Source organism: Erythrolamprus reginae, chromosome 2, assembly GCF_031021105.1.
Source record: "Erythrolamprus reginae isolate rEryReg1 chromosome 2, rEryReg1.hap1, whole genome shotgun sequence".
Classification (NCBI taxonomy): domain Eukaryota; kingdom Metazoa; phylum Chordata; class Lepidosauria; order Squamata; family Dipsadidae; genus Erythrolamprus; species Erythrolamprus reginae.
The window spans coordinates 190,400,454-190,419,095 of NC_091951.1; the positions used below are offsets into that span (position 1 = coordinate 190,400,454).

General features: G+C 41.7%; 1 protein-coding gene across 2 annotated transcripts in view; it reads right to left on the minus strand.

The window, feature by feature from the left end:
• Positions 1 to 17,762, minus strand: part of OS9 (OS9 endoplasmic reticulum lectin) — a 51,780-nt gene extending 34,018 nt beyond the window's left edge. The window contains exons 1-3 of one of the 2 annotated variants that reach the window (XM_070740899.1): positions 17,432 to 17,762; positions 1,392 to 1,568; positions 188 to 251 (exon numbers count right to left, since the gene is read on the minus strand). In XM_070740899.1, the coding sequence (XP_070597000.1) occupies positions 188 to 251; positions 1,392 to 1,568; positions 17,432 to 17,686 (496 nt within the window). In that variant the 5' untranslated portion in view covers positions 17,687 to 17,762. The remainder of the gene's footprint in view (positions 1 to 187; positions 252 to 1,391; positions 1,569 to 17,431) is intronic. The other variant, XM_070740900.1, reaches the window with a different exon arrangement.
• Positions 17,763 to 18,642: the final 880 nt, after the last annotated feature.

An 18,642-nucleotide genomic window follows, 5' to 3' on the forward strand; every position in this document is an offset into this window, starting at 1 on the left:
AGTGCTGGATTTGATCAAATACCTCTGCAATTAAGACTCTAAGAAACCTCTTGCCCTGTGAAGTCCTTGAAACCACACACCTGGTTTTAATAATAAAGCCTAATAGTTATGGATTTTAGATTTTCCAATCTTGACCACCACTCCTTTACACTTCAACCACAAATGCAATAGAGTAGAAGATCAATACCTTCTATATGGTATTGCTGGATGTGTTTTCCATAGCAGAATTCATATGTCCACCAGTCTTTAGTCTAAGAGAAAAGGGAGAAAGTAAAGATCCAATTAAACAATTAAAATGACAATTCAATCAGAATTCACCAAAAAAAACCCACAAAAAAACCCTGGTGATCATTTCATTTCACCTCCCATAACACTCCGCCCTCAATCAAGTTTAAGAAAAACCATCCTAAAGTAGCAGCATCGCAAAATTCTGCAGTCAGAAAACACTAGGCCATTTTAAAAAATAGGATGAACATAATGCACTGAATCTAGAGGAACTTCGGAGTCTTCGGAGAGGGGCGGCATACAAATCCAAATAATAAATAAACTTTTTTAGATAGTTGTAGAATTTTAAAATATCCAAGCTTCACTTTGATTAGGAGAAATGAAGTTATGGCAGTGAGTTCGGCATTGGATGCAAGTGGCATATTCAACCTTCAGCTGAATAATGGGTAAGTGTGGTGTATAAAATAGGTAAATTCCAGCATCAGTTTGTTTGAATGGTATGATTTTTGGTAGCAAAAGTTCTCCAAGTGCTTTTTTTCCCCAGACACTATTGTTATAGGAAAATATCAATGTGTCTGTCTATATCAAGCAAATCTCTTAGTTAGAAAAAATTGTGGGGGAAAGATGTATCAATATGTCATAAAGGAAGAAAGGATTGGTTTCGTTTTAAGCTGTTTACTAAATAAGATGCAAAGAGTCAGATTTCCATAACATGCTTACCGAGGACAAATAGGCTGCATAAATTTCCTTGATTTGTAAAGTCAGTTACTGTTGGGTTTAGACATTGGAAAACAAATGTATGGTCCCTGCATAGATTCAATGGGTGAACCTTTGGCAAATAACTTTTCATTTGAGCAGCCAATTTCTCCATCAATTTTTTAAAAAGGGACATCAAAGATTTATTCCCAAAGATTTGGGGGAGGTTAAGGAAATAAGGACTGTAAAAGCATTTCACATTACTGTAATGTGATCAGGAATAATGACAGCTTTTACTAAACTGACCTTGTTTTCTGTGTTATTAGGGATCAAGATTATCACTAATCTCCGGGAGAGATATGAGAAAGCAGAGCCTTTAACAAAGCCCATTCAGTAAATGTTTTCCAAGTCTTTTGTTTGTGCCTAAGTCTCCCAATGTCCCCTTAATTTCAAACCCCTCCTAAAGTTACTTTAATAAGGCACGGAGCTGCTTCCATTGGTTTCAGCAGTTCTGAGATCCCAAGTCCAGAGTAACTCTGTGGATCCTCCTCTTTGTCTTGATGGATCTTCATTGCAGCAGCTGGTAGTCGGCACTCATACTTCTGCTTGTATTTGGAAGAGATGGTTACTACATCGGTGGCCTTACTCTAAAGAGAAAAAAAAGAGAGGTAGATAGAATTGAGAATTAGCTATCAATAATAAGAGGGTAAGGGTAGCAACTGTCAAGGGCACAAAAAGAGTGGGACTTGGAGAGGGTAATTTTGTAAATTGGGCCCTTTTAAAAGTTAGTTATGAAAAACTAAATGTGAATCAGTTCCCTTTGGGGCATTTTAAAGAAGAAATAGCACATCTCTAGCAATTTACTGAAGATTTGGGTGAAGATGGGGGCCAATTGGTCAGCACAGACTTTTAAACAAGGAGTTATCTTGTCTGGGTCTGGTGCTTTTCCTGGCTTTTGTCTGTGAAATAGGTCTTGCACTTCCTTTTCTGTTATCAGAATGGTATGGGATCAGCTGTAGGAGGCTTGGCTGATGTTGGTGTCTGAAATGGGGGCTGTGGAGATAGGTGGATCTAGTTTGCTTTCAAACCTACAGTAAAACACATTCAGGTCATCTGCCAGTTCCTGATTTCCTTCAACCTGGAAAGGAGGTTTACCATAACTGGTGATATTTTTAAGAGTTTTCCACATGTTTGCTGGTTCATTTGTTGAGAATTGATTCTTTAGCTTTTCAGAGTAGCTTCTTTTTGCTGCTCTGATCTCCCCTGTTAATACATTTCTGGTCTCACTGTACAGCATTCTATCACCTTTTCTGTGGGTTTCCTCTTTGGAACAATGCAGCTGTTTAAGTTTAGCTGTGAACCAAGGTATGTTGCTGCTGTATAAGTGAATCATTGTAGTTGTTAAGTTAATCACATGGTTGTTAAACGAATCTAGTTTACCCATTGACTCTGCTTGTCAGAAAGTTGCAAAAGTGATCCTTGGATACTATACAACCATCATAAATGTCAGTCAGCTGCCAACTATCTGAGTTTTGATCACGGGACAATGGGGATGCTGTAACGGTTATGTGAAAAATGGTTACAAGTCACTTGTTTCAATGATGTTTGAATGGTCATTGAGTGAACTGTTGTAAGTCAAGAACTACCTGTGCTACTGTACATCTTAACGAAAAAGCAGATGTAGGCAAAAAGTATACTCTGTTCTCCTTTCAGAAGTACCTTATGGCAACAAAAATAAAAAATAAGTATAAACTGAAATCCATTCTACAGAATTACTTAAGGCAGGGATCCCCAAACTTTTTACACAGGGGGCCAGTTCACCGTCCCTTGGACTGTTGGAGGGCCGAACTATAAAAAAAACTATGAACAAATCCCTATGCACGCTGCACATACCTTATTTTAAAGTAAAAAACAAAATGGGAACGTACTATTTAGAGGGGGGGAGAAAGAAGTTTGAAATTCATATATGTTTATGTTTCGTTTTTAATTTTCTTTTGTTAACATCTGATTGGCTATACAAGGTTTCCTTGGCTTATAGAAAAATGTATAAAGAAAGAAGGAAGCACTTTGGCATAATGGTTAATAAGTTAGAAATATATTTGGTGGTGTACTTTTTTGAGGAGGGAATTTAATTAAAAGAAAATGAATGTAACTGGATGACAAAATTAGAAAAAAGCCTTTTACAACTTTTCTTGATGATTGATATTAGTTACTAACAAAATACCGCATTTTATTCATGGAAAATTAGATGTGCTCCTGTCACTCACCCGCGGGCCGGATGTGGCCCGCGGGCCGTAGTTTGGGGACCGCTGACTTAAGGCAAAGAAAGATAATCTGTTCATTATTTGGGGTAGTGGACAGATAGGAATTGTGCTTGGAAGGTGTACTTATTAGAACCTCATTATTAAAATAGAATAGAATGGAATGGAATGGAATGGAGTGGAGTGGAGTGGAGTAGAGTAGAATAGAACAGAATAGATTAGGTTTGACTTCCTGTTCTTTGTGGCAGCCCCTGAGATTTTGGAACACTGTTATGTCTCCCCTAGTCCTTCTTTTCATTAAACTAGACATACCCAGTTCCTGCAATCGTTTTTTATGTATTTTAGCCTCCGGTCCCATAATCATCTTTATCACTCTTCTCTGCACTCTTTCTACAGTTTCGACATCCTTTTTGCATTGTAGTGACCAAAACCGAATGCAGCATTCCAAGTGTGGCCTTACCAAGGCATTACAGTATATAGTGGCATTAATATTTCACGTGATCTGGATTCTATCTTTCTGTCAATGCAGCCTAGAACTTTGTTGGCTTTTTTGGCAGCTGCTGCACATGAAAGAATATTGGATAGCAAGGGGACCATTGAGCAAATTTTGTAATGAGAGAATCTCTCCAAACTTAGTTTCCCCTAATCCCTTTTCAAAACATTTCAGGTTATGTAATCAAGTATGCATCAACAGAGCCAAGTTTAATACGTGGCATCTCTGTGCAGTGCTCTGGCCTACTTGAAGCAAATTTTTTAAAAATGATCTTGAGTCTAAATGTTGTCAGGTAAAGCCACACTTATTTATTTATTTATTTATTTATTTATTTATTTATTTATTTATTTATTTATTATTTATTTATTAGATTTGTATGCCGCCCCTCTCTGTAGACTAAAAAACCCTTATTAAAAACCAAACATACACACAAAAATACCATGCACAAATTGTATAGGCCTGGGGGGAAGGAATATCTCAATTCCCCCATGCCTGATGACAGAGGTGGGTTTTAAGGAGCTTATGAAAGGCGAGGGGGGGGGCAATTCTGATCTCTGGGGGGAGCTGGTTCCAGAGGGTCAGGGCCACCCCAGAGAAGGCTCTTCTCCTGGGTCCCGCCAGACGACATTGTTTAGTTGACGGGACCCGGAGAAGGCCAACTCTGTGGGACCAACTGTTCGCTGGGATTTGTGCGGCAGAAGGCGGTGCTGGAGGTATTCTGGTCCGGTGCCATGAAGGGCTTTATAGGTCATAACCAACACTTTGAATTGTGACCAGAAACTGATCGGCAACCAATGCAGACTGCGGAGTGTTGGTGTGACATGGGCATACTTAGGGAAGCCCATGATTGTTCTCACAGCTGCATTCTGCATGATCTGAAGTTTCCGAATACTTTTCAAAGGTAGCCCCACGTAGAGAGCATTACAATAGTCGAGCCTTGAGGTGATGAGGGCATGAGTGACTGTGAGCAGTGACTCCCGGTCCAGATAGGGCCGCAACTGGTGCACCACATTAATCCCTCGCTAAATGTTGTGTCCACAACTAAATATTACATGAATACATAAAATAAATACATAAATAATTAAATAAATATTATACATGCACCCACATACTCACATTCACTATATGACACAGAGAAACAACTCTAGTTCAGATGTATAGATATACATGGTGAAAGAAACAAATCTTGGGGATTTACCAGATGGATGGCATAGGGAACAAAGCTGTTACAAAATTTGGAAATCCTGCTAGAAATACTTTGAAACCTTTTCCCACACAGGAGCAACAGAAACAGACCATAAAGTGTGTGTGTGGGGTCTCAATGCTTTGAGCTCTAAACACATAGAGCAGTGACGGTGAACCTTTTTGGTGTGCCAAAAGAATGCGCATGTAATAGCATGCACATGGTGCCCACACCCATAATGCAATGCCCTCACTTGGCACATGCATACAGCCTCATGTTGCCCTCACTGAAGCTTCCGGTAGGACCATTAGGCTGTTTTTCACTCTCCCCAGGGTTCAGGAAAGCCTCCCGAAGCTTGGGGATGGCCAAAAATGGCCCAACGGGCCAGCTGGAAGTTTGGAAATGAAACAGATAGTTGAATCCAGGCCTCACACTCCTCGGCCCATTTCTTCTGCAGCTGAGAAGGCTTGCCTGAAGGCCTGTGTTGCCAATAACAGAGCTCCAGATCAATCTGGAGCTCTGTTATCAGCTGCAGAGGCCTTCAGGAAAGCCTTGCCAGCTGCAGAAGAAATGGGCCGAGGTGTGGGAGCCTGGCTGTAACTATCCAAACCTGAAGAAGTCCCTGAAGATCTCTGACAGAGAAAAGGAGGCTGAGAGTGAAAATACAAGTGAACTTCCGGTTGGCCCTTTGAGCCACTTTTCGCTGTCCTCAGGGTTCAGGGTGCTTTCCTGAAGCCTGGAGAGAGCGAAAACAGCTGAAAAGAAGACCAAAAATCAACTGACCAACACACAGAGGCAACGCCTCATGTGCCCTCAGATATGGCTCCAGGTGCTACCTGTGGCATGCATGCCCTAGGTTTTTCATCACTGGCATGGCACTTATAAGCAGTATCCTGAATAGCGGGAAACGAGCCCATCTTCTTGGCTTTTGTTGTTCTTGAGGCTGTGTGTACCTCAACAAAGATATACAGTGATACCTCATCTTACAAACGCCTCATCATACAAACTTTTTGAGATACAAACCCAGGGTTTAAGATTTTTTTGCCTCTTCTCACAAACTATTTTCACCTTACAAACCCACCGCCGCCGCTGGGATGCCCCGCCTCCGGACTTCCGTTGCCAGCGAAGCACCCGTTTTTGTGCTGCTGGGATTCCCCTGAGGCTCCCCTCCATGGGAAACCCCACCTCCAGACTTCCGTGTTTTTGTGATGCAGCAGGGGAATCCCAGCAGCGCAAAAACAGGCACTTCGCTAGCAACGGAAGTCCGGAGATGGGGTTTCCCAGCGAGGGGAGCCTCAGTGAAATCGCCGCACCGCAAAAACACAGACGTCTGGAGGTGGGGTTTCGAGGACTTTGGTGTGTTTGCGATGCTGCAATTTCACTGAGGCTCCCCTCACAGGGAAACCCCACCTCCAGACTTCCGGAGCGCTTGTTTTTGCGAAGCGCTTGTTTTTGGGATGCTGAGATTATCCTGCTGGGATTCCCCTGCAGCATCGCAAAAACACAGAAGTCCGGAGGTGGGGTTTCCCATGGTGGCGAGCCTCAGAGAAATCTCAGCAGTGCAAAAATGGGCGCTTCGGCTGGCAAAAGGGGTGAATTTTGGCCTTGCACACATTAATCGCTTTTCCATTGATTCTTATGGGAAACATTGTATTGTCTTACAAACTTTTCACCTTAAGAACCTCGTCCTGGAACCAATTAAGTTTGTAAGACAAGGTATCACTGTACTAACAAGCTGTAATAGAAGATGATTAGATATAAACAGAGTATTCTAAACTGAGAGATCTCAAAAGCTTCAAAGGAAGTCATTTTTAATGATCTTCAGCAAGATACAGTAATTGGAAGGTAAAGGTTTCCCCTTAGACAGTCATACTAAGTCTAGGGCAGAGGTCTCCCACCCTGACTACTTTAAGACTTGTGGACTTCAACTCCCAGAATTCTGGGAGTTGAGGTCCACAAGTGTTAAAGCTGCCAAGGTTGCAGACCCCTGGTCTAAGGCATGATGCTCATCTCTGTTTCTTAGCCAAGGGAGCCAGCATTGCCCAAAGACATTTTTCATGGTCATGCGACCAGCATGCGAAAGATGCAATGACCACCAAAGTGATACCTATTAATCTCCTGGCATTTGCATGTTTTCGAACTGCTAGGTGGGCAGAAGATGGGGCGAGTAATGGGAGCTCACCCCGTTATGCGGGACTTGAGTGTCAAAACCTAGGCAGTCAGCTTGCCAGTTAAGTTCAGTGTCTTCAACCACTGAGCCACTGGGTTCCCAATTGATTAACAAACTGCTCTTTTTAATTAATGAACTGCTGTTCTTAATAAATTGCTGTTAATTAATTAACAGCAATTAATAAAAAACAAATATTTTGTTCTTAACAAAACACTAGCATCTTAAAGAAACAATGATTTAGAGCTGATATTCCTCTTAGCCTACAAATCTACATATCACAGTGGTGCAGTGGTTAGAGTGCAGTATTGCAGTCTATTTCTGCTGACTGCCGGGGTGCCTGCAATTTGGCACTTCAAATCTCACCAGGCTGAAAGTTGACTCAGCCTTCCATTCTTCCAAGGTCAGTAAAATGAGGACTTAGATTATTGGGGAGAATAGGCTGACTCTGTAAACTGCTTAGAGAGGGCTGTAAAGCAGTATGAAGCTGTATACAGTGATCCCCCGCTCGTTGCGAGGGTTCCGTTCCAGGACCCCCGCAACGAGCGGGTTTTCACGAAGTAGCGCTGTGGAAGTAAAAAGATGGTGTTTTTACTCCCGCAGCGCTAGCGAGGAGCCGAAGATTGGGGGCAGCGCGGCTGTTTTAAAACGTCGCCGCCGGCATGGGGGGCTTCCTAGCAGCCCCCCAAACCCGGGTTGGGGGTCCGGGGGGTGCTGGCAAGCCCCCCATGCCGGCGGCGACGTTTTAAAACAGCCGCGCGGCTTTCCAATGAGTCCCGAAGACAAACATCAAACTTCCGCGTTTGTCTTCGGGACTCATTGGAAAGCCGCGCCGCTGTTTTAAAACGTCGCCGCCGGCATGGGCGGCTTGCCAGCAACCCCCCCGAACCTGGGTGAGCAGCGAGCGAACGGCGGGTGGCCGGGCGAAGGGCGGGCGAGCGGGTGCTGGGGAGGGCTTCTCGCTCTCCCGCCAGCAAGAGGGGGAGCGAACAGCGTGGGCAGGCTGCGGACAAGCCGTTCGCTCGGGCCGCTTCCCAGCTGAGTACTCAGCTGGGAAGCGGCCCGAGCGAAAGGCGTGGGCGGGAGAAGGGCGCGCGAGCCGCGGGCGCGCGGGCAGGCAGGCTGCGGACAAGCCGTTCGCTCGGGCCGCTTCCCAGCTGAGTACTCAGCTGGGAAGCAGCCCGAGCAAACGGCGTGGGCGGGAGAAGGGCGCGCGAGCCGCGGGCGCGCGGGCAGGCAGGCTGCGGACAAGCCGTTCGCTCGGGCCGCTTCCCAGCTGAGTACTCAGCTGAGAAGCGGCCCGAGCGAAGCGGCAGCAGCGAGGAGTTTGCGTGGGCGGTGGGGAAACTCCTCGCTGATGCCCGCCAAGAGGGGCAAGACCTAGGGAAGCCGCCCAGCAGCTGATCTGCCCGGCGCCATCTACGCATGCGTGCCCATAGAAAAAAAGGGCACGCATGCGCAGATGGTGTTCTGACTTCCGGGTTCAAAAATCGCAAATTAGCCTGTTCACAATGGTCGGGGACGCAATAACCGGGGGATCACTGTATACCGTATTTTTTAGACTATAAGACACACCTTTGTTTTTTAGACTATAAGACACACCTTTGTTTTTTAGACTATAAGACACACCTTTGTTTTTTAGACTATAAGACACACCTTTGTTTTTGGGGAGGAAAATAGGGAAAGGAATTTGCTTACCAAATATTCATCTGGATAGCGTCCTTAGTCTGATCAGCTTCAGCACATTATTTTATCCCCTGGTTAGGGCTTTAAAAAAACCTTATTCGGAGAGAGTAACAATGAAAGAGCTTGCAAGCCAGTAAGAGCTGGGAACATCATTAGCACCTGGAAAGAAACTTTTGGGGCAAGTAGAGCAATGAAAAAAAACCTACAAAGACTTAGGGCTTGGAAAACATTCTTCGCAGAGAATAACAATGAAAGAGCTTGCAAGCCGGTAAGAGCTGGGAAGCTTGTTAGCACCTGGTTAGGGCTAGAAAGAAACTTATCCGCAAGACTCTGAAGACCCATTTATGCCGCCAGGCATGGGGGGATTAATGCGCCTTCTGACTAGTAGGACCTGAGTATGGTATGATTGTGTAGTATCGATTGTTTTTAATGATAGTGGGTTTTTAACTTTAGTTTTTAACTATTAGATTTGTACTGTTTTGTTATTGTTGTTGTGAGCCGCCCCGAGTCTTCGGAGAAGGGCGGCATACAAATCTAATAAACTATTATTTATTAATTATTAATTATTCAGAGTTAGCTAGAGCAATGAAAGAAACCCTGTAAAGACTTAGAGCTTGAAAAACATTCTTTTCAGAGAGAAACAATGAAAGAGCCTGCAAGGTAATATTTGGGAATATCGTTAGAAGCTAGTTTGGTCTTGGGGGAAGGGGAACTACATTCAGAGTATAAGATGCACCCTAATTATCAGCCTCTTTTAGGGAGGAAAAAGGTGTGTCGTATACTCCAAAAATACTGTAAGTCTAAGTGCTATTGCTGTATCCACTTACTTAGAAATAATAGCAACTTATCCTCAGTAGATTAATATATATATCCACTGTATTGCAATTGTTGCAAATGGAGGCTCTCTTTAATGCCATATTAGCATCTTGCTATATTAGCATGTAATTAGCATGTCTCCGAACACAATTCAAGGTGTTGGTTATTACCTATAAAGCCCTACATGGCTTAGGACCAGATTACCTGAGGAATCATCTTCTGCCTCGTACATCCCAGCGGCCGATAAGAGCCCACAGAGTCGGCCTTCTCCAGGTCCCGTAAGCCAAGCGATGTTGCCTGGCGGGACCACAAGGAAGGGCCTTCTCTGTCATGGCTCCAGTCCTTTGAAACCAACTTCCCCCAGACATTTGTATGGCCCCCACCCTCATGGCCTTTTGGGCATGGCTTGGGGCAGTTGAGCATTATACTCTGCTCCGGCCAGTAGTTATAAATGCATGAAGTATGAATGTTTATTATTGGGGGTTTCAAATGGTACTTTTATAATTGTATTTGCGTCTTTTATTCTTGTAAGCCACCCCAAGTCTACTTGGAGAAGGGCAGCCTATAAATTTAAATCAATCAATCAATCAATCAGTCAATAACTCCCAATGCAGAAAATCAGATGCTGTATTTTTATTGTGTATTAATCGTAATTGTTTTAAGTTATTTTGTGATCTCTGCAGAAACCTTCACTTACATGAAAAATATCAAAAGCAAAACATACTCAGAATATCTCTGACATTTCCACAATTTAATTTCAAAGCATATAGAGTCAGAAGAACTGAAAAATGAACTCTGTTCTCTGTTAAAGTCTATTAGATTCAGTTATTTTCACAGGAAAAGCACAGTCAGTCCTTGATTTACTACTGCAGCTGAGACTTGAACTGCCATCTTTAAGCAATGTGTTTGTTAGGTGAATCAAGCCTGGTTTTACAAACTTTTTGTTGTGGTGGTGGTGGTCATTAAATAAATCATGTGGACATTTAAGTGAATCCAGGTTCCCCGTGGACAGCTTGCCAGAAGCTCCCCTGGTGGTCACATGACCCTAGGATGCTACAATAATTGCAAATACCATATTTTTCAGAATATAAAATGCACCTTTTTCCTCCCTAAAAGAGGTTGAAAATTTGGGTGCGTCTTATACTCTGAATGTAGCTTTTTCAAAGCTTTTTTCCCCAGCCCTAAGGAGGTGCTAATGATCGTCCCAGTTCTTACAGGCTTGCAGGCTTTTTCATTATTACTCTCTCCAAATAAGGTTTTTTTTAAGTCCTAACCAGGGGATAAAATAATGTGCTGAAGCTGAACAGAATAAGGACGCTAGCTAGATGAATATCTGCTAGGCAAATTTCCCCCCACTATTTTCCTTCCCAAAAACTAAGCTGCATCTAATACTCCAGTGCGTCTTATATTCCAAAAAATACAGTATATGTCAAGTGTCCAAATTTTGATCACATGACTGTGGGGAATGCTGTGACAGTTGTAAGTGCAAAGACTGGTCCATATGTCACTTTTTCAGTGCCATGGTAACTTCAAATGGTTGTTAAATGAATGGTTGTGAGGACTGCCTGCATATCTCCCCACTCTTGCTCCATCTGCAGCAGCACGTAGCAAGGGAGTACACATAGTCCTCGACTTATGATCATCACTGAGCACAATATTTTTGTGGCTAAGTGAAACATTTGTCGAGTGACTTTTGCCCCATATTGCAATCTTTCATGTCACCATTGTTACACGAATCACTGCAGCTGTTAAGTCAGTAAAACAGTTACTGATTGTGAACACAATCATTATTCAATGATTCTGATTTCCCCATTGACTATGCTTGTAGGAAGGTCACAAAAGGCGATCATGTGACCCTGGGACACTGCCAATCATCATAAATATGAATTGGTTGACCAGCCTCCAAATTTTGATCAAGTGACTATTTATTTATTTATTTATTCATTCATTCATTCATTCATTCATTCATTCATTCATTCATTTATTGGGTTTGTATGCTGCCCCTCTCCGCAGACTCGGGGCGGCTAACAACGATAAAAAACATGTAACAATCCAATTTAATAAAACAACTAAAAACCCTTATTATAAAAACCAAACATACACACAAAACATACCATACATAACTTGTAATGGCCTAGGGGAAGGAATATCCTAACTCCCCCATGCCTGGCGACAAAGGTGGGTCTTGAGTAATTTGCGAAAGACAAGGAGGGTGGGGGCCGTTCTAATCTCTGGGGGGAGTTGATTCCAGAGGGCTGGGGCTGCCAGAGAGAAGGCTCTTCCCCTGGGGCCTGCCAAATGACATTGTTTGGTCAATGGGACCTGGAGAAGGCCAACTTAGTGGGACCTTATCGGCCGCTGGGATTCGTGCGGTAGAAGGCGGTTCCGGATGTATTCTGGCCCAATGCCATGTAGGGCTTTAAAGGTCATTACCAACATTTTGAATTGTGACCGGAATTGTGACTATGGGGATACTGATATGGTCGTAAGTGTGGAAAACAGTCCTGTGTCACTCTTTTCAGTGCCATTGTACAACTTTGAAAAGTCACTAAAAGAACATAAGTGCACACTGGTGTGCCTTTCGTCCCCTGTCCAATTGTCTTTCCTTTTTTTCACCTATCTTATATATTCTCTTCCTTTCATATATCCTCTCCTCTAAGTTCACCTTCACCCTCTTTTTATATTATCACATGTCTATTTTCTTCCTATGTATTTATGTATTGGACAAATGAATGACTAAATAAATAAATAAATAAATAAATAAATAAACTGTGTCTAGGGTTACCTGTATTGTTGAGGGCAGACAAATTGTTTTGAGGGAAACATTCAGGATTTTTCTTAAAAAAATAAAACAAAACCCTGATAACCCATCCAACTCCTCCTGCTCACTGAGTCCAAAGGCTTTGTATCAGCTGAAAACCGAGCAGCTGCTCAAGCCCTGCTTCAAAGGAACTGTCAAAATAAACAAAATAAAGCTTTGACTATCTTCTTTTAACAGAAAGGCAGCAAAAATGCTTGTATATCACAGCCCACACCTGTTTCTCAGATAGCAAAGAGGGTTTATAAAATATTTCTGCTTGATCGCTCAGGGGGAAAGAACCTAAAGCCGCCAACTCCTGCATTATCTAAAGGCACATACACCTGCATTAAGTGGGCACGATTTACATCTTGGAGGAACCTTGTTGTTTTTGATGCACCACTAATAAAAAATGGCCGCCAGCATGCCATTGCTTTTCAGAAGACAACTTTATGCAACGTCCCAAGGGTAGTCATTTAGCATAGTAAACACACAGCAATTCCAAACATCCCAGAAGGCCCTTTCAGCAAGTCAGTGTCTGTGAGAGTTAATTAACATTTTCCTTTCAGAATGTCCTCTGAAACAGTACTGAGAATTGCTGTAGGTGCCCATTACAATTTAGCACTTCAGAGTCAAGGGAAAAAAATATGCCTCAGACTATGAAAGTGGAAGAATGAAAAGAATAGATATCATATAGTACAGTGTTTCCCAACCTTGGCAACTTGAAGATATCTGGACTTCAACTCCCAGAATTCCCCAGCCAGCATTCGCTGGCTGGGGAATTCTGGGAGTTGAAGTCCAAATATCTTCAAGCTGCTAAGGTTGGGAAACACCGACATACTACATACTGTCAGAACGTTAAAACCAAATATACAGTAAAACATAATTTGGGGGGGGGGATGCCACAACTTTAAGCTACCGTCATTAAGTGATGCCGTTTAATCCAAATTATTTTTCCCTTTGAAAGTGAAGTACCACATAGTCCTAATTTTTATTGAAAATAGCTGTATAAATCTTTTCAGCCAGGTATTTTACCAAATGATTCAAGATCACAATGACAAACATTCAAAATCCCTTTAATTTAATTTTGTCCATTTATTTATCTATTTATCTATCTATTTATTTATTTATTAGATTTCTATGCCACCCCTCTCCGCAGACTCGGGGCGGCTCACAACAGTGATAAAAACAATATATAATGACAAATCTAATAATTAGAATCTAAAATAACAATTGTACATTTAAAAACCAGTTTAATAAGTAACCGTAGTAAACCTCACGCCCTGTATATTAAATGGCACCTGTTTCCACAAGTGTCTCTATCTACAATGCCATTAGGAATAAAATATTAGGTTCGCTATAGCATTAAGAAAACCAGTTCACATAATAATCAGATGCTTGTTAAAATAAAATATCAAAGAAGAGCATCAAATTCTTCCATAGTTCTCCTTGATGGTATTGGGAGACTACTTTAGGAGACATTTTGTCTTTCTCTGATTATGAAAATACCTGAAAAACATGTGTTGTAAGCAAATGATCCACACTCATTGCTTATGAACACAATATTGTAATCTAAACATCACGAGGGTAGTTTGGCAACTGCAGAATATCTAAACAGCAGGTAGGAAGCACTGCAGCAAAATCTGGGGGACATCTTAATAGTGGAAGAGGGAATAAAGAGAATAAAATATTTAAAGTGTATAGCAAGCAAATTAAGGCCGGCTTGGAAGAATGGGAGTTTCCAACTCCATGGCTGGGTTTCTGGATACTTGGTTTTCCAAGAAACACTAGCAGCAGATTGCCATTTAACAAATGCACTTAACTGACAAAACTGGATTGTAAAATTGCCTACTTCCATGATTCTTAATTAAAGTACTGCTCGGAAGATGCCAACAGCTAGGCTGCAGTCAATTCAAGAAAGCATCTGTGCCAGCACAGCAGAAAGAATCACATGTTTCATTTAAAATTTAATGGTCATTTGATTTTTTTAAAATAAATATCCTTCCTTCCCAAAACCTCCAAAACTGAATTGGCCCTCTAATTCCAGCCACGCAGAGAATTAAAATACAAAATGGCACCAAGCAGGGATGCCCTTTATCTCCTTGCCCCAATCAAATATTTCCAATTGGTTTGAAAATAACACCCCCAACATCCATGATCAATGGACATGGATGATGGGAGCTGCAGCTTAGGTTGGAGGGCCATCTTACCTATATGTAACAGTAAAGCAGAATGGACAATATTTGTGCATGAGAGTTATCCCCCTTTTCATTTCCCCCCCCTCTCTCCCAAGCAGTACGCTAAGCCAGATAGAACAGTATTGCTTAACAAAACTCTGAATTTAATAAGGGCATTTGAAACAAGGCTGACTAGTATGGGTAGCCCAACGTGTTGGTGGCTTAACCTGGATGTAAAGTAAAAAATGTCCATTACAAACATCATTACAAGCTATGTGCTTTCTCCTAGAGTAAGACAGCAAATCAAGAAGCAAGCTAGTAGAGAAACCACTTGGCTTCAGCAGGTTTAACGCAAGCCTTTTCTAAATTACAACAGAAATCAATGGCAATAGTGCTCAAGCTACCTCTAGTAATAAATCCTTGATTACTCGTGGGCTATGTACAGCACAGATGGTGCAATCCTCAGGTATGATGATGCAACTCTTGCCAGAGTAGTAAATATAAAGCCATTGTGACACATTGCTTAAGTAGGCAGCTATTTTCCAAAAGAGCAAGGTTACATACTGTAAGAAGCAAAGAGAGCACCAAAAGCATTGATAAGCTACTGATAGCACTGACAATGCCCAGTAAGTATAACAATGGTTAAAAAGTCTAAAAAACAAGGCATTAACAAGATTCTGCCAGTTTCTGCAGGTAGTGAAGCAAAAAATGTACAAAAATACCCATACTAAGGGGAAGGCACCATCATATTAAAACAGGACTATATTTTAAAACTTCCTCTTTTAACAATTCTAAATAAGCCCATCAAGTGACTTATTTAAGTGTGTGCTGTCACTATGGGTGGGGAGTTATTGTTTTTTTATTTTGTTACTTTATTTTGTTTTCATTTTTTGTAAGCTGCCTAGATTCTCTTATATTGGTAGCTATATAAATTTTCTAAACAAATACAAATAAAAGTACTTTTTAAAATATATTAAATATTACTAATATTAGTAATATATTACTAATATTCCTTATTTGAGCTAAATATAGATAATTCAGATAACAATTTCAAGAGTAGCCTGTTGTTCACCATTAATATTAAGCAAAGATGAAACTATTTTTAAATGTTATTAAGAAATAATTGTTCTCTAATAGTCATGAAATAAGATAGTATCTTTAGGTTAGGCACTTCTCTTCAATACTTTGCTATACAGTACTTCTTAAATTGTTTATTCACTATATATCTTAGACATTGCTTTAAGCACAAAAGTATCTAATCCAACGCATTGTTTTAATTCTCTTTAAAACACAGATCATGATTTGAGTTAGACAATTCCATTTACATGGCTATTCTTCAGACAAACATTGAATTTTTAAAAGAAAAATTTGCATTCTGATTTAATCTACTATAAATCGAAGCATATTGAATGTCCAGACATTTTACTCCTTGTATACACACTGCAGCATTAAACATTTGCTAAAAGCGTTTCAACCAATTATTTCATGGTTTTAACTTATTGCTTTTTTTCTAATCCAACAATGAACCAAATAATCAAAAGCATGATGTAAATACTTGTTTGGAATAAGTTTGTTCCAGCAATTCTCTCTCTCCCCATTGCAGTATGGGAGGCTGTTAAGAATACTGTATGTAGGAATTACTTCTATGCTCCCTATTCTGTAAGTGGCCCAGTGGGAATTTATTGTAAGAAAATAAATTGCAGGAACACCAGTCATGTCATTATCATTTCTGGAACATATTATTGGATAGATTCTTGTCTCTATAACTGACTAACCATATATTATACAAGTTTTCAGAAAGACTTACAATATTTACCAATGTATCAAAGTATTTTTTTAGGAAACTCTGTAAATTGCATTGTATCGATAGTGCTATATAATCAGAATAATTTTCCCCATGAAAGATGACCTTTGCACAGCAATTTTTTTACCAGTTCATGTGTGATTGTAACACTAGAAATAACCCCCTTCAGCCTTATTTCAGCCCAATTACTTTATCTGTGACTGTGACACAACAATGAAAGAAGTCTCCAAGACCCCTGATACTGTAAACAGCTAAGGCAACAATGGATCTCACCTGAGGCACAAATGATACACAAATTATCCTACTTTGGATACATTGTAGAAAAAGCTAGGAAAAACAAAAATAAAGTGGATGACAGACAGCAATGCAGATGGACTCAGTTACAATGGCAATGAGGACAACATTGGGAGACTTGCAAAAACAGGTTAGAGATAGATTGTCATCTTTATTTATCTCTCTTTTTAAATCTATCTATGATCTCTCCATGTGGTCAGCAAAAATGACTTGATGGCACAAAAACCAATCCATTCAAATTGGAGAGGCTTTCTCCATGTAAAGCATATTCTGAACAACACATGTTCCTGAAATCAAGAATTTCAAATAATTAAAACACTGTGTAAAGGGTTTGAGGAGAGACTTGTACAAAGGCAGCAGGGTAGTGGTGGTGGTTGTGGCAATAGGATATTTCAGAGAAGAAACTACAAAGTGCTAACCAATGGCACACACACACACAAAAAAAAGTTCACAATTTTCCTTGTTTTGCACGGATTGCAACGCTCTGGGCAATTAACCATTCCAGGTTTCTCCCCCTCTTTCATTCCTACATACACACATTTCCTGATCTTGGAGGGGGGGGAACACAGGTGCAAATTTGCCTTCTGAATAAAAGCAGGCAGGTCAAAACAGCCTTTCGAGCCAGCTGTTTGCAAAACCGCATTTCCCGTCCAGCCAAAGGTCGGGGTTTCCGTAAACCACAGAGGATCCGGAGGCACAAGGGCCGAAGCCACAAGACGCGCGTCAGAAGGCGCTTCTTAGGGTTCCGCTTAACGACCGCGGAATTTAGATACCTGACATTCCGCCGGCTTCCTCTTTCCGACCGCCCCAATTCCACCCCAGATCGCTTTACCTGCCCGGCCATCACAGGCTCCGCGCCGATCTCGATCCCGTATTTCAGCTCGCTGAGCTCATGCAGGTTCAAGGTACCAAAGGACTCGCCCTGCCCCAGCACCGAAAACGCCGCAGAGAGCACGAAAAGGCCGCAGGGGGCCGACAACCGAGGCACCGCTGCCGCCATCTTGCTCTCACGGTTCAATCCTGTTATTGCCCTGAGTGGCGGCGGCTTCGCTGACTTCTTCCGCCCGTTCTTTGAAACGCCATCCATTCAATTCCTACGGTTCTGGGACGTGTCAGTTATCCCATTGGAGGTTTCCTATTGGTCGTGATAAGGGAAGTGACTAGCCGGGGGAGGGTCCTGGGAGGGAAAAAAACCTAGAAAAACTCGATTGGACCGATCAATCACGACGGCAAGCGCTAGTACACGCTGAGGTTGAAAGCATCTGTTCGCTAACAATTGGCCAAAGTCAAGTCATCGTAGCAACCAATCAGGACGACGAGCGCTTGCGGTCTCGGAAGAGCACAAGTGCGTGCAGCTATTTTATTTAAATGTTCATATTTGCCTGCTATGCGACTTCTCGTGTAAGAATCGCGTCCACGAATATATTTATGCGTTGAAATTATTCGGAAAATTCCATCGCACAGGGTAGGGAAAGAATGCCCGCTAGTAATTAATCTGCATCATTTAAATTTGACTAAAAACTAAAGTGCTAGTTTGCTGGCGGTTGGTTGTAATTTTACTGAAAGGATGTCTTGTCCGATGTTGTGGGCTCCCCTTTTCTCATCCGGGATGAATTCTTTCTTTCTTGGGTGCTAAATTGTGTGTGTGTGTGTGTGTGTGTGTGTACCACATATGTACAGTATTTGGTGTGTTTGGGTTTTTTCCCTATAGGATCCAGAGTGTTTTGCAACGTTTCAACAAGATCACACTTATCACCATCAGACTGGTGTCCTAGGCTTTGCACTGCTGCGAACAAGTGAGGTTGGAACTGCCGTTTTTTTCTTGTACGTGAGGATGCTGATAAGTCTTTGGCTTCACCCAGAAAGAAATGAGATACGAAGATGAAACTTTACATTTACTGTATTGCACATCCTCTCCACTGATGTCAACACACTTCTTACATCGGTATGCCAAGTTCTGGAAGCCTTGCAAAAAGAAGGATTTCTATTGTGCCTCAAACCAGGGATCCGTAGCAGCTATGGCATCATAAATGATGTGAAATT